Here is a 14,271-nt window from a genome sequence, read left to right as displayed (position 1 = left end):
TAACAATGTTTTCAGTTTGCAAGAATTTATTTTGTCTAGGTGGAATTTGAATTTCTTTTGTCTAAGCTTATGGTGGAACATAGACATTTGTACAAGCATATTTGGGGTCAAATATCTGTGCAAAAATTAGCAGTACAAAACAAAAAATCCCAGCTACAAGCCTTCAGCAAACAAATTCTGCTGGTCAGCAACTAATGGGCAAATAACCTAACAAATCACAAGGTAACAGCACCAGCGTACAAGAGACTCAAGACACGCAAAAAAAAAAAGTAATAGCATGATAATATGGTGAGAGCCTATTGAAATTGCCTCGGTTAATCGACTCTAGAAGTTGGTTCACAGTTGTGTTTCTACTTTCTACATATACAACCAGTGCCTTTGTTCTTTTGTTTCTAACATTGCAACTCCAGTCATCATATTCATAAACCTACACAGGGGACATAGCTCTACAAATCGAACTCTATAAGCTTTTCCCCATGAATTACCATACACTTGCTACAAATCGCAGGTCACCGGAGATTCGCATGGCACTTATCCATTACCAGTGTCAATAAATGAGACACCCCGGGTGTTGGCCCCCAGCGACGAGCTCTCTAAGCACAATTATCACCCGCATCAATGGCGTGTGCCATATTATTGGTCATCGGCTGCTGTGACCATTTGCTTCACATCTCACAGAAGCAGATGAATCAGGTGAACTCACACCCTTCACCGTTATTTGGGGCTGCTTATCTTCCACAGCCGCATTTGCTTTCTGTGCTTTCAGGTCTGCAAGCTTCTCGGCGGTCTTGTCCGAGTCTTGCTTATTGACAACTGGATGTTCCTGTAACAGTTCCAAGCGCTTGAGAGATGGCACATCCCCAACACAGTACCTGCGCCACATGTTTCTGTATGCAGCTTCCAGGCCACGTGTGAATTTCTCTCCATCACAGACTGGTGACTTCATCATCAGCTCACGGAGGCTCATTCTCAGTTCTTGCAAGGCAGTGACATCTGATGCCAAATCCAACGCTAAGCTGACATATTCGTCTTCGGTTTTCGCAACCAGCCTCCCTAACCCTGCAAGAGAAACAGCGACTTGTCAATCCACAATTCCATGTGGATATAAAATTCCATTCAAAGGTGAAAAATTGGCCTGGTTTTGATAGATGAACATTTTACTAGTAGCAAAGGTATAAATTGTCTACGTTCAGATATTCATTTTTATATATACTATTCTATGGTACATATAATTGACATGGAAAGGGGGCTGTCAAAAAGTGAACCTTTGGTGCAGGTCCTACATATAATCATGCAGGGGAAAGATAACCACAATCAATGAATAAGTAGTGTACAACTTAAAGTATGGTAACTTAATCTAAAGGTTAAGCTGCATAACTAATAGTTACATACCAACTTTGCTGAGTAGGCTCACACCAACGTTATGAGCATGGACTGAACCAGCCATTGTGACACATGGAACCCCCATGTATAAAGATTCACATGTAGTGGTAGTTCCAGCATACGGAAATGTATCCAGGCTGTGAAAGATAAAACAAAATTCAGACTGATGTTTAGAGTAACACCAATAATGGAAAATGCATTTTCTGACTATTTGTGTGAAACCTGAACAATGTAAGATATCAACTAGCATGGATCTACCTATTTACAGATGAACATGGAGCTGCATGCCCAGAAAAACTTGTTTAAACTCAACCTAGAAGATCAAAGGTGACACAACTGCTCACCTGATGTCCATTAAGGAATATGCTTGCATGTGATCATGGTTGAGATGGATGAGTGGCAACAAATCAACTCGTAATGACTCCAAACCCAACTCCTCTAGTGTTGTCAAAAATTTCTGCCTGATACTGTCACAGCAGAATGGCTTGCACTTAACCACAAGCCTGGAGTTAGGGACCGCACACAATATTCGGGCCCAAACTTGCAAGACCTTTGGTGTAATCTGCCAAAAAAATAAAAACTAAATGAAATGAGTGATTCAGCGGAAAAATAAAGCTTTCAAGTGTCAAAGTGTCACCTTCGCTAGATTGTTAAAACTCCCAAACGTGACAAAGCCATTTGAAATTGCTGGTGTGGGACAAACAGGCCCAGCTTCTGGGGAAGGAGTGTAACAAAGAAAGCTCTCAGGAAGGCGCACCAATTCTTCAACATGCCTGAGACAATTTCTACTGTGAGCCTCTAGATATCTGAGGGGAGAAAACCACATGTCAAAATAACTATAGCTGCAAGATAAGCCTATATCTTACTTTTGGTTTGTACTAGGTGGATCAGCCAATGAGTCTGTAATTCGATAGTCAATTGTTGGTAAACCTGTTGTATTAGGGTAGCCAATCCAGGTAACCTGTGCGGCATAGACATACAAGTTAAAAGAAGCCCTTTTTAGCAGATAATCAGATAATCATTTATCAAGATGCTTGAATGGTTCAACTAGACAGGAGGGAAAGTACACAATCATGTTGGCAGGATAAAATGAAGAAGTTCGCATAACATAATTATAGGCATAATATTGCTCATGTGCACATAGTTCTAAAATTAAGTTAAGAAACAAATACGCATCATGTAGCACTAAAGTACCTGAACAGGAGCAGGTCGGCATGCCATTATTCCTAACTTATTGTTTGCCGTATGACCAGTAAGTTCCACAAGTATGTCCACTTTATCCTCTCTCACCAAGCTAGCAACTCTCTTTTCATCAATACCATATACATCTCTCCACAATCCACCCTTTTTCAACACCTTATCCTTGAATCTAAGTGTCTTGGCGTCTGCCTAAATAATCATTAGTGAAAGAAAAATATGAATGAAAAAATATAAGAAAAATAGAGAACAAAGTATGATGAAAAAGAAGGGCAGGGGAATCCAAGGACCTTGTATACTCAAAACAGACTACAGCAGTGCAACTCTAGGTACTAAAGGTCCCTTTGGATAGGCTTTTTTCTGGCTTTTCCCTGAAAAAAGCCAGAAGTATCCAAAGGGCTGGCTTTTTGTCCCGGCTTCTGGTGGCTTTTGGCTGATTGAGGAAGCGGCTGTGGCTGAAATGAACTAGAAGCTGATAAGCAAGCTAAGAGGAGCTTTTCTGACTTTTGGTGTGCTAGGAAGCTAAAAGATTATTGTAAAAACCAACAAATAAAATTCAACAGCCACAGCCGCTTCCTCAGCTAGGCAAAAGCTCTAAAGCCACAGTCTATCCAAACAGGACCTAAGGCGAAGCATACATAAATGGGACAACTTTCTCAACAACACTATAGAGATCACGCAAATAGGGAAATAACACCATGTGGCACTAGACTCCACCTATCAACCTCACATTGGATATTAAATTTCTGAGCCAAATTTTCTAGGCAAATGTAATTACCACTCCCTACCCTGCTGATCACTGGATTAACACTTCTGTTTTGACAAAGGGATGTTTTGAAATTTTCGTTCCTAACAGAGCAAGGTAATCTCACAAGTTTATGGCTCAGTGTGTACAATCCAGAACAATAGCTAACAGGAAAAGGAAACGGTTATATATACCTTCACAACACCGGAGTAGACAACCACCTTGCAATTTATGTAGTCATGGTGTGTAAGTGGGGCTTCAATGAAGTAAGACACAGAGTGAGTAAAGTAATCAGGAGATACATAACCAATGATCAATGGACGATCAGCAACTTTTGAGTTATCCCAACTAGTGTATTGTGGGTATAATTTCATAAAGCGCTTCCCCCACTCCCTGACAATTAAATAAAATATAGTAAATAATCCTGCGCATTTATAACACATGGAAATAAAACACCATGCTAATATAAATATGGTTGTCTATTGTAAATAGTCCGTAGAGTGACCTGTGAGCTTCATAAAGCTTGTCATCTGAGCCCTCATCAATATAGTTCATTGCAAGCAAACGGTTCTGTAAAAATGAATTATTATGCAGGTTTAACACATAAGGAGAATATGCAAGCTAGATGGTCAGCCATAGCAAGAATATAGACCATAGGTTCCAATAAAATCATAGAACAGCAACAAAACAGATACAATTGCAAGCAACAGCAAAGCTTAAATAATGATTTTCATTCCAGAATGATAAAGAGGAGATGAACACTTATTTGTAAACATGGAACATTTACATTTACATATGGTTGTTCGTCAAATTGGGCAAGAGCAATTAAGATTTACAAGTATGTACTTGATGAAATAATTAAACTCTTTACATGACGTACAGCAGCCCCAAAATAAATTTAACGAGCACGATCTAGACCAAAAAGAGTACCTGACCAGCGTTACGTGAATCAGGATCAATCTGAAGGCATCTCTCATAAGCCTGTATGGCTAAAGTAATACTTCCAGCATCTCTGTAAAGAACACCTAGAATGGAAGCAATGATGAATTGTCAGTTAATAACTTCGATAAATAATTTTAATGAATTGCCTCAGAATTAGGAGTTGAATAAAAAAAATGCAATATTAGAAAAAGCAAAGGAGGGGGGCAGAAAGGGATATATGATCTGATAGGCTCGCAGCATATAAAAAGGGAATTCTTATCTGAAATGTGCTGTTTCAAATGAAATTATAGAATTTAAGCATCTCACATGGCATTGGTTGGTTGTTCATTACCTAAGTTATTATATGCTTCGGCGTATGTGGGATTTGCAATTATGGCCTTCTCAATCATGCTTGCAGCAGCATCCATCTTGCCCTGTATGAGTTAATGAACATAAACATATTTTGGTAAGCTAAAAATGCAAAGTAATTAGGCAGTCACAATAAGAATTGCGCAAGACAAATTTGATAGCAGCGGAACAGACCTGAACCGTATAGACAACTCCAAGGTTATTTAATGACTGCGAGAAATTTGGCTTAATTGATAGGGCCATCTAAAACATAGGAATAGAAAACAAATTAATATTAGCCCACAAATAACCTGAACAGAAGTGCATTATCAGTTTCACTTACTTGATAACATTCAACAGCTTTGTCAAGGTTATCCCTATCCTTGTATATTACTCCCAAATTGTTGCACGCCTCCGCACAGCGAGGATTAAAGTGCAAGGCAAGCTCGTAAAAAACACTAGCCTTCACATAATTCAGAAATATATAATGTCAGCAAAAAGGTAAAAAGTGGATGTTAATGGTACAACAAAAGTAATGAAATTATGTAATAACTAACCATCTCAAAGTTCAACATTTCACCATATGCAACACCAAGATTATACATGGCATCAGCATAGTGCCAATTGTAGAACAGAGCTTTCTTGTAATATGCCACACCTTGATTGATGTCACCTTCAATTTTTACCTGAGCATTTCCAATGTTTCAATTGATCAGTGAAAACATATGAGATGTTCCTTTAATCAATCACAATCAAATGCCGACTCATACATCACCAGATGAATCAGATGAATGCCAATTGCAGCACTGAGTTTGTACCAAAGATGTAATATAAAACCTCAAACAGTGAAATAGGTGACATTAGTGATGCATAGGTTGATGCTCTTATTAAGGTCAGTCAAGGCTAATTCTATATTGTCAATAAAATTAACTATGCTACAAGTTGAAGATGAGCAGACAAGCAATTGATAAGAGTTAAATTTGCCTCAATAAGGACAACAATTTAACAAGGCTGGAGTAATGGATTTACACTTCAGTCTGCCAGGCATGATCACTACAAACTTGTGAATTGCACCCAAAGAGAAATAAACCCAACTGATGGCAACTGCTAGGATGTACACATCAGATACCAGAGAAAAAATATATGCTGAACTGGTTGAAATAATAAAGGGAAAAGGTCTGCACCTTTGTGCCCAAGTCAGTTAACGCTATTGCCATGTTGTTCTTAGCAATCTCAAAGTTGGGGGAAATAGTCAAGCACCTGGAGTACAGTAAAATTGTGCCAAAAAGGCATTTCAATATGTCATTCTTGTAGATTACTCAAGAACACCAACATACTTAATGTGTACCAAAGAATCACAACTTACCTCTCGTAGCAGGCAATTGCTGCTTCTAGCTCTCCTCGGTTCTTATAGATAACTCCCATGTTGCAATAGGCTTCGGCATACAATGGTCTCTCCAATGCAGCTTTCTCATAACAAGTAAGAGCCATATCAAATTGCATCATCTCTGAATAAACCACCCCAAGGTTGTAATAAGCAGGCTGCATAAATCAGATGTAAGACATTGTTACAATATAAAGTTGTCCATTGAGAGAGAATAGTGATGTAGATACAAGCTAGAGTTTACGATGGTACCGCATAGTGGCTGTCTACTTCCAGAGCTTCACAATATTTTTGAATTCCCTCCTCTGTATTACCCGCTAGCTTCAAGCTAGTTCCAAGATCAGTCAACACAATAGCTAGAAATTCCGAAGCAGGTTTGTAGGAAGGATCCGCCGTTCGAGCTTTTTGATATGCCTGATCCAATTTTCCGATTGTAACATTTTAGATTTACAGATATATTACTTTCCGCGATATATTTAATATCAAATCATATGCATAGGCAAAGATAGAAGAATAGAACACAGTCGAGGCCAAAAAAAGACACAAAGTGACATCACTCGGCCGCAGCAGTCTATTACTACAACAGGGGAGTTATTTTAATTATTGGTATGTTTTCTGCTAGGTTAACATAGACTCAATGTTCCATATAAGACTGTGGTGTTTGCAACAAAAAGAACTGTCACAAACAAAGTCTGTTTTTAGGCCTAATGTCATAATTCACAAGAACTGGCGAGTTAACTGAAAGAACAGAGAATGCACAAAATGAATCATGCAAATACCTCCGCAGCTTCGACCAAGTGACCCTCATCTTTGTAGATCATCCCACAATGTGTGAGAGCACACGCATTTTGTGGCTCGATTTTCACAGCCTCTGTGAAGCACTCAATGGCCTGTCTTGGTAGGCTCAGTGCCTGGAGGCAAATCCCTTTCCCGATAAGGGCGTCCACATTGGTGCCCTCCTTCTCAAGTACATTGTTGTACAATTGGAGCGCATCAGCAAACTTATTGCGTGACCCAAGGATGTTCGCGTACCGCAATGCCTCCTTCCCCTCCAACTGCTGCTTTGAGGGAGAAGTGCGACCATTGCGTTCGGAAACGGCGCCATTGCTCTCCTTCCCTTGACCAGAGTCCATTTCAGGCTGCCCCATGAAGGAGAGAGTTGGCTAATTATCCTCCTTATTACTGTGGAAAATTGCAGGAATTGCCAGTTTAGCATGGTTGCCAAGAACTGCAGCTGAAAACATTAGCATATGTAGAAAAAAAAATGCATCAAAGGAACAAATTTGAGCAGGGACGGACTTGTCGTGGGGCATGGGGCTTCAGTTGAACCCCCAAAAGGCAACACTTATGGAAAATGAACAGCAACCGCGCCACAATTGGGCACCAAGAAGTCCTATGGCGTTTACCAATGTCAATCTTGCGCCCTCAAGAAGAAGAACAAGAACCTAAATCGAACCATGGTGGATGGACTGGATTAGTAGAACACCACGCAGCACACACATCCACGGCAAACTAAATGTCGAGCAAGCAAGAAAGAAAGATTTGATCTTGATTGAGAAAACACAACTCTTAGAACACGGGGAATCCATATTCCATACAAGAAAGCTCGGATTACTTACCACAGCACAGCACCCAAAGTAGAAATCAATCCACGTCCGGATGGAATATCTCCACTCCACTCCACCCCACTCCACTAGACCGAGAGGAGAGCAGCGCTGTGGCGGCGGCAGTGAACTGCCTCGCGGCGCTGGCGGGAGGAGGTGCCCGGCTGCGCTGGGTATGGCCCCAAGCTCCGGACTTTTTCAGAGCCCAGCGCGCGTGGAGGAGCGAGTGGCATGCCGCGGTTAGCCGGCCGCTTGCCCCGCCAGCATCGAGGGGAGCGTTGATCGCCGCCGCGGCGAGGGTTTCAGGAGTGTTGGGGGGGGGGGGGGGGGAGGGGGGAGCGGCGCCGTAGTACTGCTGGTCCTCTTTGTGTTTAGGCCCCTCCCTTTTCCCGAAAATTCTTGGTGCTTTTCCTTTACGCTTTGGCTCGTGCGGACTGGACTGCATCGTGCAGCTTTCTTTTCCGGCTCTCTTTTCGCTGCCACCCCTTATGTTTTTGCTTTATTTCTTCTCTGTCATCGACTACGCGGCCGGTAAACGGACTGTGCTATTTCACGAGGGCGCGCTGTTACAGTAACTCGCAACTTTTCCTTTTTAAAAATTTTTTCCTCCGCAACTTTTCTTTTTTGAAAAGTTTTCCAAAAAAATTATCAAGACAAATTATCAAGATAAGTTTTCTGAATAAATTTTCAAGATAAGTTTGCTCAGAAAAGTTATTCGAAAAAGTTTTCAGAAAAAAATTCCGAAAATGGAAAGTGAGCATGTGAGGGGGTGGTGTGAGTAAGGCAACGCGGGCGCGCGTGAAAAAGAATTTCTGCCGGTAAACATGTGAGTTTTACCACCAGAGAATTGATTTATTTTCTTTTCTCCAAAACTACTCTTCTTCTTATTCTAATCTTCTTCAGTTCTTCCTAGAAAAAAACTCATCTTTCTTCTTCTTTCTTACTCTCTGTATGCAGTCGGTCAGCGCTTTGGTCCAGAGGATGGCGTCACTAGAGATACTCCACATTGCAGCTGTTGCCGTTACACTAACATCTAGAGTTGCTTTTACAGCAAGTGCTGTTTGTTGCCTTTCTTGTTGTCGTCTCCTTTCTTGACATGATCACTTGATGCATTATGCACTTCGTTGCTATCAGCGCTCCATGTTGTGATCGCTCACTGCTTTGATTCGAGGCAGCTATTGTTGCTACTTCAGCATCCAGATTTGTCGGCTATAAGCATCGCTACCTTCCTTGTCATCATCAACTCAGCACATTACATTTGCATGCTAGCCAGCAGTGTCATGCCAAACAGGTTCCTGATGGTTTTTGTTCCAAATCTGCTGCCCATCAAGAACCAGATGCAGAACGTCCCTAGTTGGGGGTTAACACAATTCTGCATTGCAAGACCGGGGACTCTAATCTTCATTGACAGAAACCAGGGGTTAACAAAATGCATGATCGCGCAGGTGATCCACATTAATTAGTCTGACATTGGGACTAGCCATGTTTTGTAAACCCCAGAATGATATGAGCACAAACACACGCAGACCGAAGAATGAACTGAATTATCATCTTGTGATTCTTCACACTGGTGACACAGTCGTCCAATCCGGAGGCAACCACACCACCGGCCACCGGCGGCGTAATGCCAAATTGCCAACGACTGAGAGCCACCGTGGGCACACGAGCTCCCTAACGTCAAGCACAAGGGAGCATGAAACAAAATGCAGAAGTGGATTCAGACTGCAGCAGCTGATCTCGATTCAGCTCAGTGGCATTCAGACCAGTTCATGAAACAAACACAACGCATAACACCGCGCCATGGTTGAGTTTCAACTGAAACATGATAGATGCACATTTGACAGTCGCCGGTCACAATAGTTTCACCAGATATTTCCTCAAAAGCTATCATGGCATTTCACCATAGGAAAACTTTGGCAACTCAGGGTAGCATAACATGAATCCATCAGCCAAAATGAGCTATTGGGACAAAGTAATTTGTAATAATAGGCAAACCAGCATAGTACCAAACTAATACCCAAAATCTCTCAAATGTTTCAGTCATGTAGAGATGCTGATTTCATCACAAGTAACATAACAATAGCAGACACTTGACAAAGATGACAACTGTTCTTAAGCAAAGGACCTCCCCCTACAGGGAGGGGCGAACAAAGGCATTACACAGTGTTGGTTGCCCTGGTGTAGATCTGCTGGCTTGAGTGCACTGAGACCATCCGGATGAGGCCACGAGCCATCAGGTCCTTGATAGCCCTCCGAGCCAGGGAGCCATTGATCTGCAAGGCAATGGCAAATTGTAACTATGCCGTTGATCATGCTAAATGATACCAGAAGCACAGGAATGTAACCCAAAATCTTATAAGACAAGAGAGATGACATTTTACAACAAGGGAACAGATGGGATTCATCCATGAAGATACAAATCTTTGCAACAATAGCTACTAACTCACATTAACGATCCACAAAAATATGACATAGACATCAATCAAGTATACACAGAAAGGGATCACAGATGCATAAATGAAAACAACTGGCAAACACAGAAGACAACAATATAACATCAGTAACATGTACAAAGTGCATGTAAAAGGCATCCAGCAGTTGCAATCGAACAGAAGTAACAATTAAATGACAATGAGCACGATGAGAGATAGTCAGGGCGGTTACCAAGATACCAAGACAGCACAGGCCACACACCGAAATGACCTTAAATTCACAGATATATTACTGCCAAGAAGACATCGCAAACTAGAGCAATTAGAAATCAGAATAAACTAAAAGCTACAGGGTAACACCTATGACTTGTCCAAAACTTGCTAACTGGTCATCGTTGATTTTGATCGCCACTATCACAAGTTCACATCACAAATCATCTCTACAAAGAATGCAACTTAACGCCATTGCAGCAATGCATCTAGCCATCAGATGACCTAAGGGGCCTGCAAGGCACCAAGCATGACTAGTTGTAAAGTTTCAGACTAGTCATCGACCATTTAGTTCGTCACAAATCGAAAGTTCACAGCATCTCAAATAATCAACACACGTAGCAACTTAATCATCCATCGCGGCTATGAACAGGCCTAGCAGCACAGATCTGGAGGGATGGAGGGGTTACCCGAAGCCTCTCGGAGAGGACGGATGGGGTGATCTGCTTGTACTTGGGCACCTCGGAGAGCAGCTTGTCGAAGGTGGCCTGGTCGAACATCACCGCGTTGTTCACCTTCTCCTTTTGCTTTCCCTTGCTCCACTTCTGCAAAACCAACAAGCTCATCCACCATGAGAACCCCACAGATTCGAAACCCAATAGCCATGGATGGATGGACGAGACGAACTAGTCCAGTGTCACCTTCTTCTTCTGCTTGCCACCGCCGGACTTGGCCGGCTTCGACGACGGCGGCGGGGCCTTGTCCTTCTTCGGGGCCTGCAAGGAAGAGACACGGACACGAGCAGATTAGCACGGCGCTATTCCGCCAGGTCCAAACGGCGAGAGACTGAGTGAGAGAACGCACCATCTCGGTGGCGGCGGCGCGAGGGAAGAGAGCGAAGGGGGTAGAGGGGAGTCTGAGGCGCCGGCGCTAGGGTTTTGTGGTGAGAGGTGGGGCGGCTCTATATAGCGAGGTTGGCGCTGGTTCGACCGTCCGATCTCCATCTGAGGCACAGCAGCCGTAGATGGGCATGGAGCACGGTCCACTTCCTTGGGTGATACATGGACATGGGGCCCCACCACATTTCAGTTCTCCCTCGAAGAAATCAGTTCATTCATTTTTCTTCTTCTTTTTCCCAATTTTCCATTGTAATTTAGATTAGCTGGGCCAATATTCGATATGTTCGCTTGTCGTGTCATTTGGCATGTGCCTATGTATTTCTTGTCTGATATTGTCCGTGTACTCAACTATAATATTATCTTGAAGTTTCCTTTCCGTTTAAACACACACGCACTTGGTCTTTGAAATAGAATTTTGCACGTTTTTTTAAAGACGAATAGAAAAATGGAAAGCGATATTAGAATAGTTTCTACTTTATAAAACACAAGTTGATTCTCACATCATTTCTTCTTTCTACCCTCCTTCCATTTAATAAAAATTTATAAAATTTAAATAATTTATTCAATTTTACCATCCACTCTCATCCTCCAATCACGTTACTGCCTATAGATATAATACTCATTTTACTAATATAAATAAATAAAAAATTAGAAAAAAAATTAGTGGATAATCTTTTCCTCCTTTTTCAAATCCTATCTGAAATTAAACTACAACCTCTTTTCCGACGTATTCGTTCGGCAATACTCCTATGACTAATCCATATTTCTATATCTAAAGGTTATGCTTAATATTATCATATCTAATATTTATATTTTTATTATAAGATATGGATATTTTTGTGCATTTTATGTTTTTGTTGTAGATAACTCTTAAAAGTATATGTTGACTATAGTAGATTTGGTAGGAGTAATATTAGGGTACATCATCTCTATTTTTTCAACACAGATACATATATTTACAATTATTTATTTTAAAAAATAATAAAAATGATTTTAGAATTTAGGTTAGGTCCGACTGAAAATCTTATACATCTACATTGGGCAATTTTATTATTCCTGATTGGAAAATGCAAACTTATGTAATGGGTATGTCGGAGGGTGAACTCCTGTCGCAGGGATCCTGAGGGACCCCTTTTTAGAGATTCGGCCGGAGGGATGATACTGAATATGTTCGTCTGAGAAATAAATGGGTATGAATACGATGGCCGGCGGTGCGGAATGATCTAATACGGAAAGGAGTAAATGCACTGGTGTTTAGACAGGTTCGGGCCGCGTGGGGGCGTAACACCCTACTCCTATATAGATACTATAAATGTCCTGAGGAAGTCCCTCAAGGATGTTGCTGGTTACAAGAATGTTGGTCTATCTTAGAGCCTGGAGCTCTTTGTTCTTCAGCATGTCTCGTGTTGTTCACTTCTCAGCCGTTGTTTCTCTTGTGCTGTGTTTTTTCCACACTACTCAGCTCTCTTCTTTTTTTTTTGCCGCCGGTGGCTTTAAATACCCATCGGCAGCAGCGTGCCCCGAACGGGAGGGGGAGCACGAGTTCCAAGACACCATAAATGGGAAGGGCGTCATCATTTTCTCTGGGCGAAGTGACCGGGGGTGGAAAATGCGTCGCACGCCCGGTCATCCGTCACCATAAAATGCACTGTCAACTGGCGCCGTGGAGAGGGCCCACCGGGCAGCCGCAGAGCGACCCGGCGTGCCCGCCCTGTCTTGTTCCCCTGCCACAGCAGCGCGGCAGACGGAACGCCTCGGCCCTTACGACGTTATCCCGAGACGGGCCAGATGGCACGGGATGGGACCCGTGCAATTAATAACCCCACGCCCCTCTGCCAGAACATGGCAGGAACTGACGCTGAGCGCGGCGGGAGCAATTGGAGGTGACAGGCCACGCACGCTCTTTAAATACGACCTTGGGCCTTTAACTGGCTGACACCTAATCGGTGGGCCCCTCGGGGGCCACTACCAGGGGGCTCCCTGGGTCGTCGGGGTACCGAGTGCTCGGGGGTACTGTTAAGCTCCCCGAGCACTCTCTCCCGGGCACACTTGTACGGATCCTCGGGTAACCGAGTGCTCGGGGGCTGCTGCACGCAGCCCCGAGCACTCTCTTCCGGAACTTCCTTCGGTGGGTCCTCGAGATACTTGGGTGCCCAGGGGCCACCGCTAGCGACACGGGCACGTTTCTCCCGGTACTTAGCTTTCCTAGTCGTCGGGGGACTTGGGTGCTCGGAGGTCACCGTACACCTTCCCGAGAACTTTCTTCCCGGTACCTATATTTCGTGGATCATCGGGGAACTAGGGTACTTCGGGGGCCACCGACTGTGGCCCCGAGCGCCCTCTCCCGGGACTCGATCTTTTTCACCTTGCGGGAGAGACTCCGCGGGATGGCGCCATGTGGTGGATTGCTGGCCTAGCCTCAGGATTCGGGGACCCTCGGTTCCTGATACACCGACAGCAGCCCCCGGGCCCATTGGCAGTCAATAGCCCAGAGACTGCGGATGGGTCCTTCGTCGTCAACGAGGCCGAAGCTGGTACTGACGCCACGTGGCGAGCTTTCAGACGGTGGTCCCTCCGGTCCGGGCCTCTGGTACGGCCCAATCGGGGAGCCGAACAGACGCGCGCCCAAATGACTCCCGAGGTGTGTGACAACGGGACAGGCGGCGCGTGATAACGAGGCAGGCGGCACGCGTGGCAACCGCACAAATCGAGGAAAATACGCCTGGCAACTGCTGACACCGCACGACCTGTGGGAGATTCTCTTGGCGGTTGCGTTGATCGAGGAAACCGTCCCACCGAGCGCGCCGTGGCAGGCGACGTTTGAATTTCCTTGGGGTATAAAAGGAGGAGGGGAGCGAACCGCCCCCCTCTTTACGCCATCTTGCGATCAAGCTCTTGCCTTCTTTGCGCTCCTGAGCCCTAGACTTTCCTTAGGCGACCAAAGCACCTTTCTTCCCCCACCGTCCAGATCATCCCCTACCCTGACGAGATGTCGAGAGCAGGAGGAAGCCGCCGCGACAGGACTCCCGACGACGTGCTGCCGGAGTCCCGCCTGGTGAACGAGGAGGCGGCGGACAGGGTTCGGAAGCTGATGGTCCCCGAGGGCCAGCGGGGGGCCTCGGTGGTGGCACTGGTGAGCTTCCCGCAA

At 44.0% G+C, this 14,271-nt stretch overlaps 2 protein-coding genes across 3 annotated transcripts; both read right to left on the bottom strand.

Moving 5' to 3' along the window:
• Positions 1 to 286: 286 nt before the first annotated feature.
• Positions 287 to 7,963, bottom strand: LOC133898871 (probable UDP-N-acetylglucosamine--peptide N-acetylglucosaminyltransferase SPINDLY). Of its 2 annotated transcripts, none has more exons than XM_062339664.1 (19): positions 7,598 to 7,963; positions 7,278 to 7,423; positions 6,758 to 7,206; positions 6,231 to 6,392; positions 5,961 to 6,136; positions 5,779 to 5,854; positions 5,152 to 5,280; positions 4,938 to 5,057; positions 4,790 to 4,858; positions 4,599 to 4,680; positions 4,256 to 4,350; positions 3,831 to 3,895; positions 3,520 to 3,718; positions 2,578 to 2,772; positions 2,250 to 2,344; positions 2,021 to 2,156; positions 1,728 to 1,945; positions 1,393 to 1,520; positions 287 to 1,059 (listed from the first exon to the last, which is right to left on the bottom strand). In XM_062339664.1, the coding sequence occupies exons 3-19, from the start codon at positions 7,124 to 7,126 to the stop codon at positions 641 to 643; spliced, it is 2,733 nt and encodes a 910-aa protein (XP_062195648.1). In that variant the 5' UTR covers positions 7,127 to 7,206; positions 7,278 to 7,423; positions 7,598 to 7,963; the 3' UTR covers positions 287 to 640. The 2 variants fall into 2 exon arrangements, with proteins under 2 accessions (XP_062195648.1, XP_062195647.1); XM_062339663.1 differs by having other exon boundaries at positions 6,758 to 7,160; positions 7,598 to 7,927.
• Positions 7,964 to 9,544: 1,581 nt separating this feature from the next.
• LOC133899634 (small ribosomal subunit protein eS25y-like) lies at positions 9,545 to 11,159 on the bottom strand. The gene is made up of 4 exons (XM_062340658.1): positions 11,089 to 11,159; positions 10,926 to 11,000; positions 10,695 to 10,829; positions 9,545 to 9,855 (listed from the first exon to the last, which is right to left on the bottom strand). Exons 1-4 carry the CDS (start codon positions 11,089 to 11,091, stop codon positions 9,739 to 9,741), a joined length of 330 nt encoding a protein of 109 aa, XP_062196642.1. The 5' UTR covers positions 11,092 to 11,159; the 3' UTR covers positions 9,545 to 9,738.
• Between the last annotated feature and the right edge of the window lie 3,112 nt (positions 11,160 to 14,271).

Source organism: Phragmites australis, chromosome 18 (genome assembly GCF_958298935.1).
Source record: "Phragmites australis chromosome 18, lpPhrAust1.1, whole genome shotgun sequence".
NCBI lineage: Eukaryota > Viridiplantae > Streptophyta > Magnoliopsida > Poales > Poaceae > Phragmites > Phragmites australis.
This window is presented reverse-complemented; position numbering and strand designations above follow the sequence as displayed.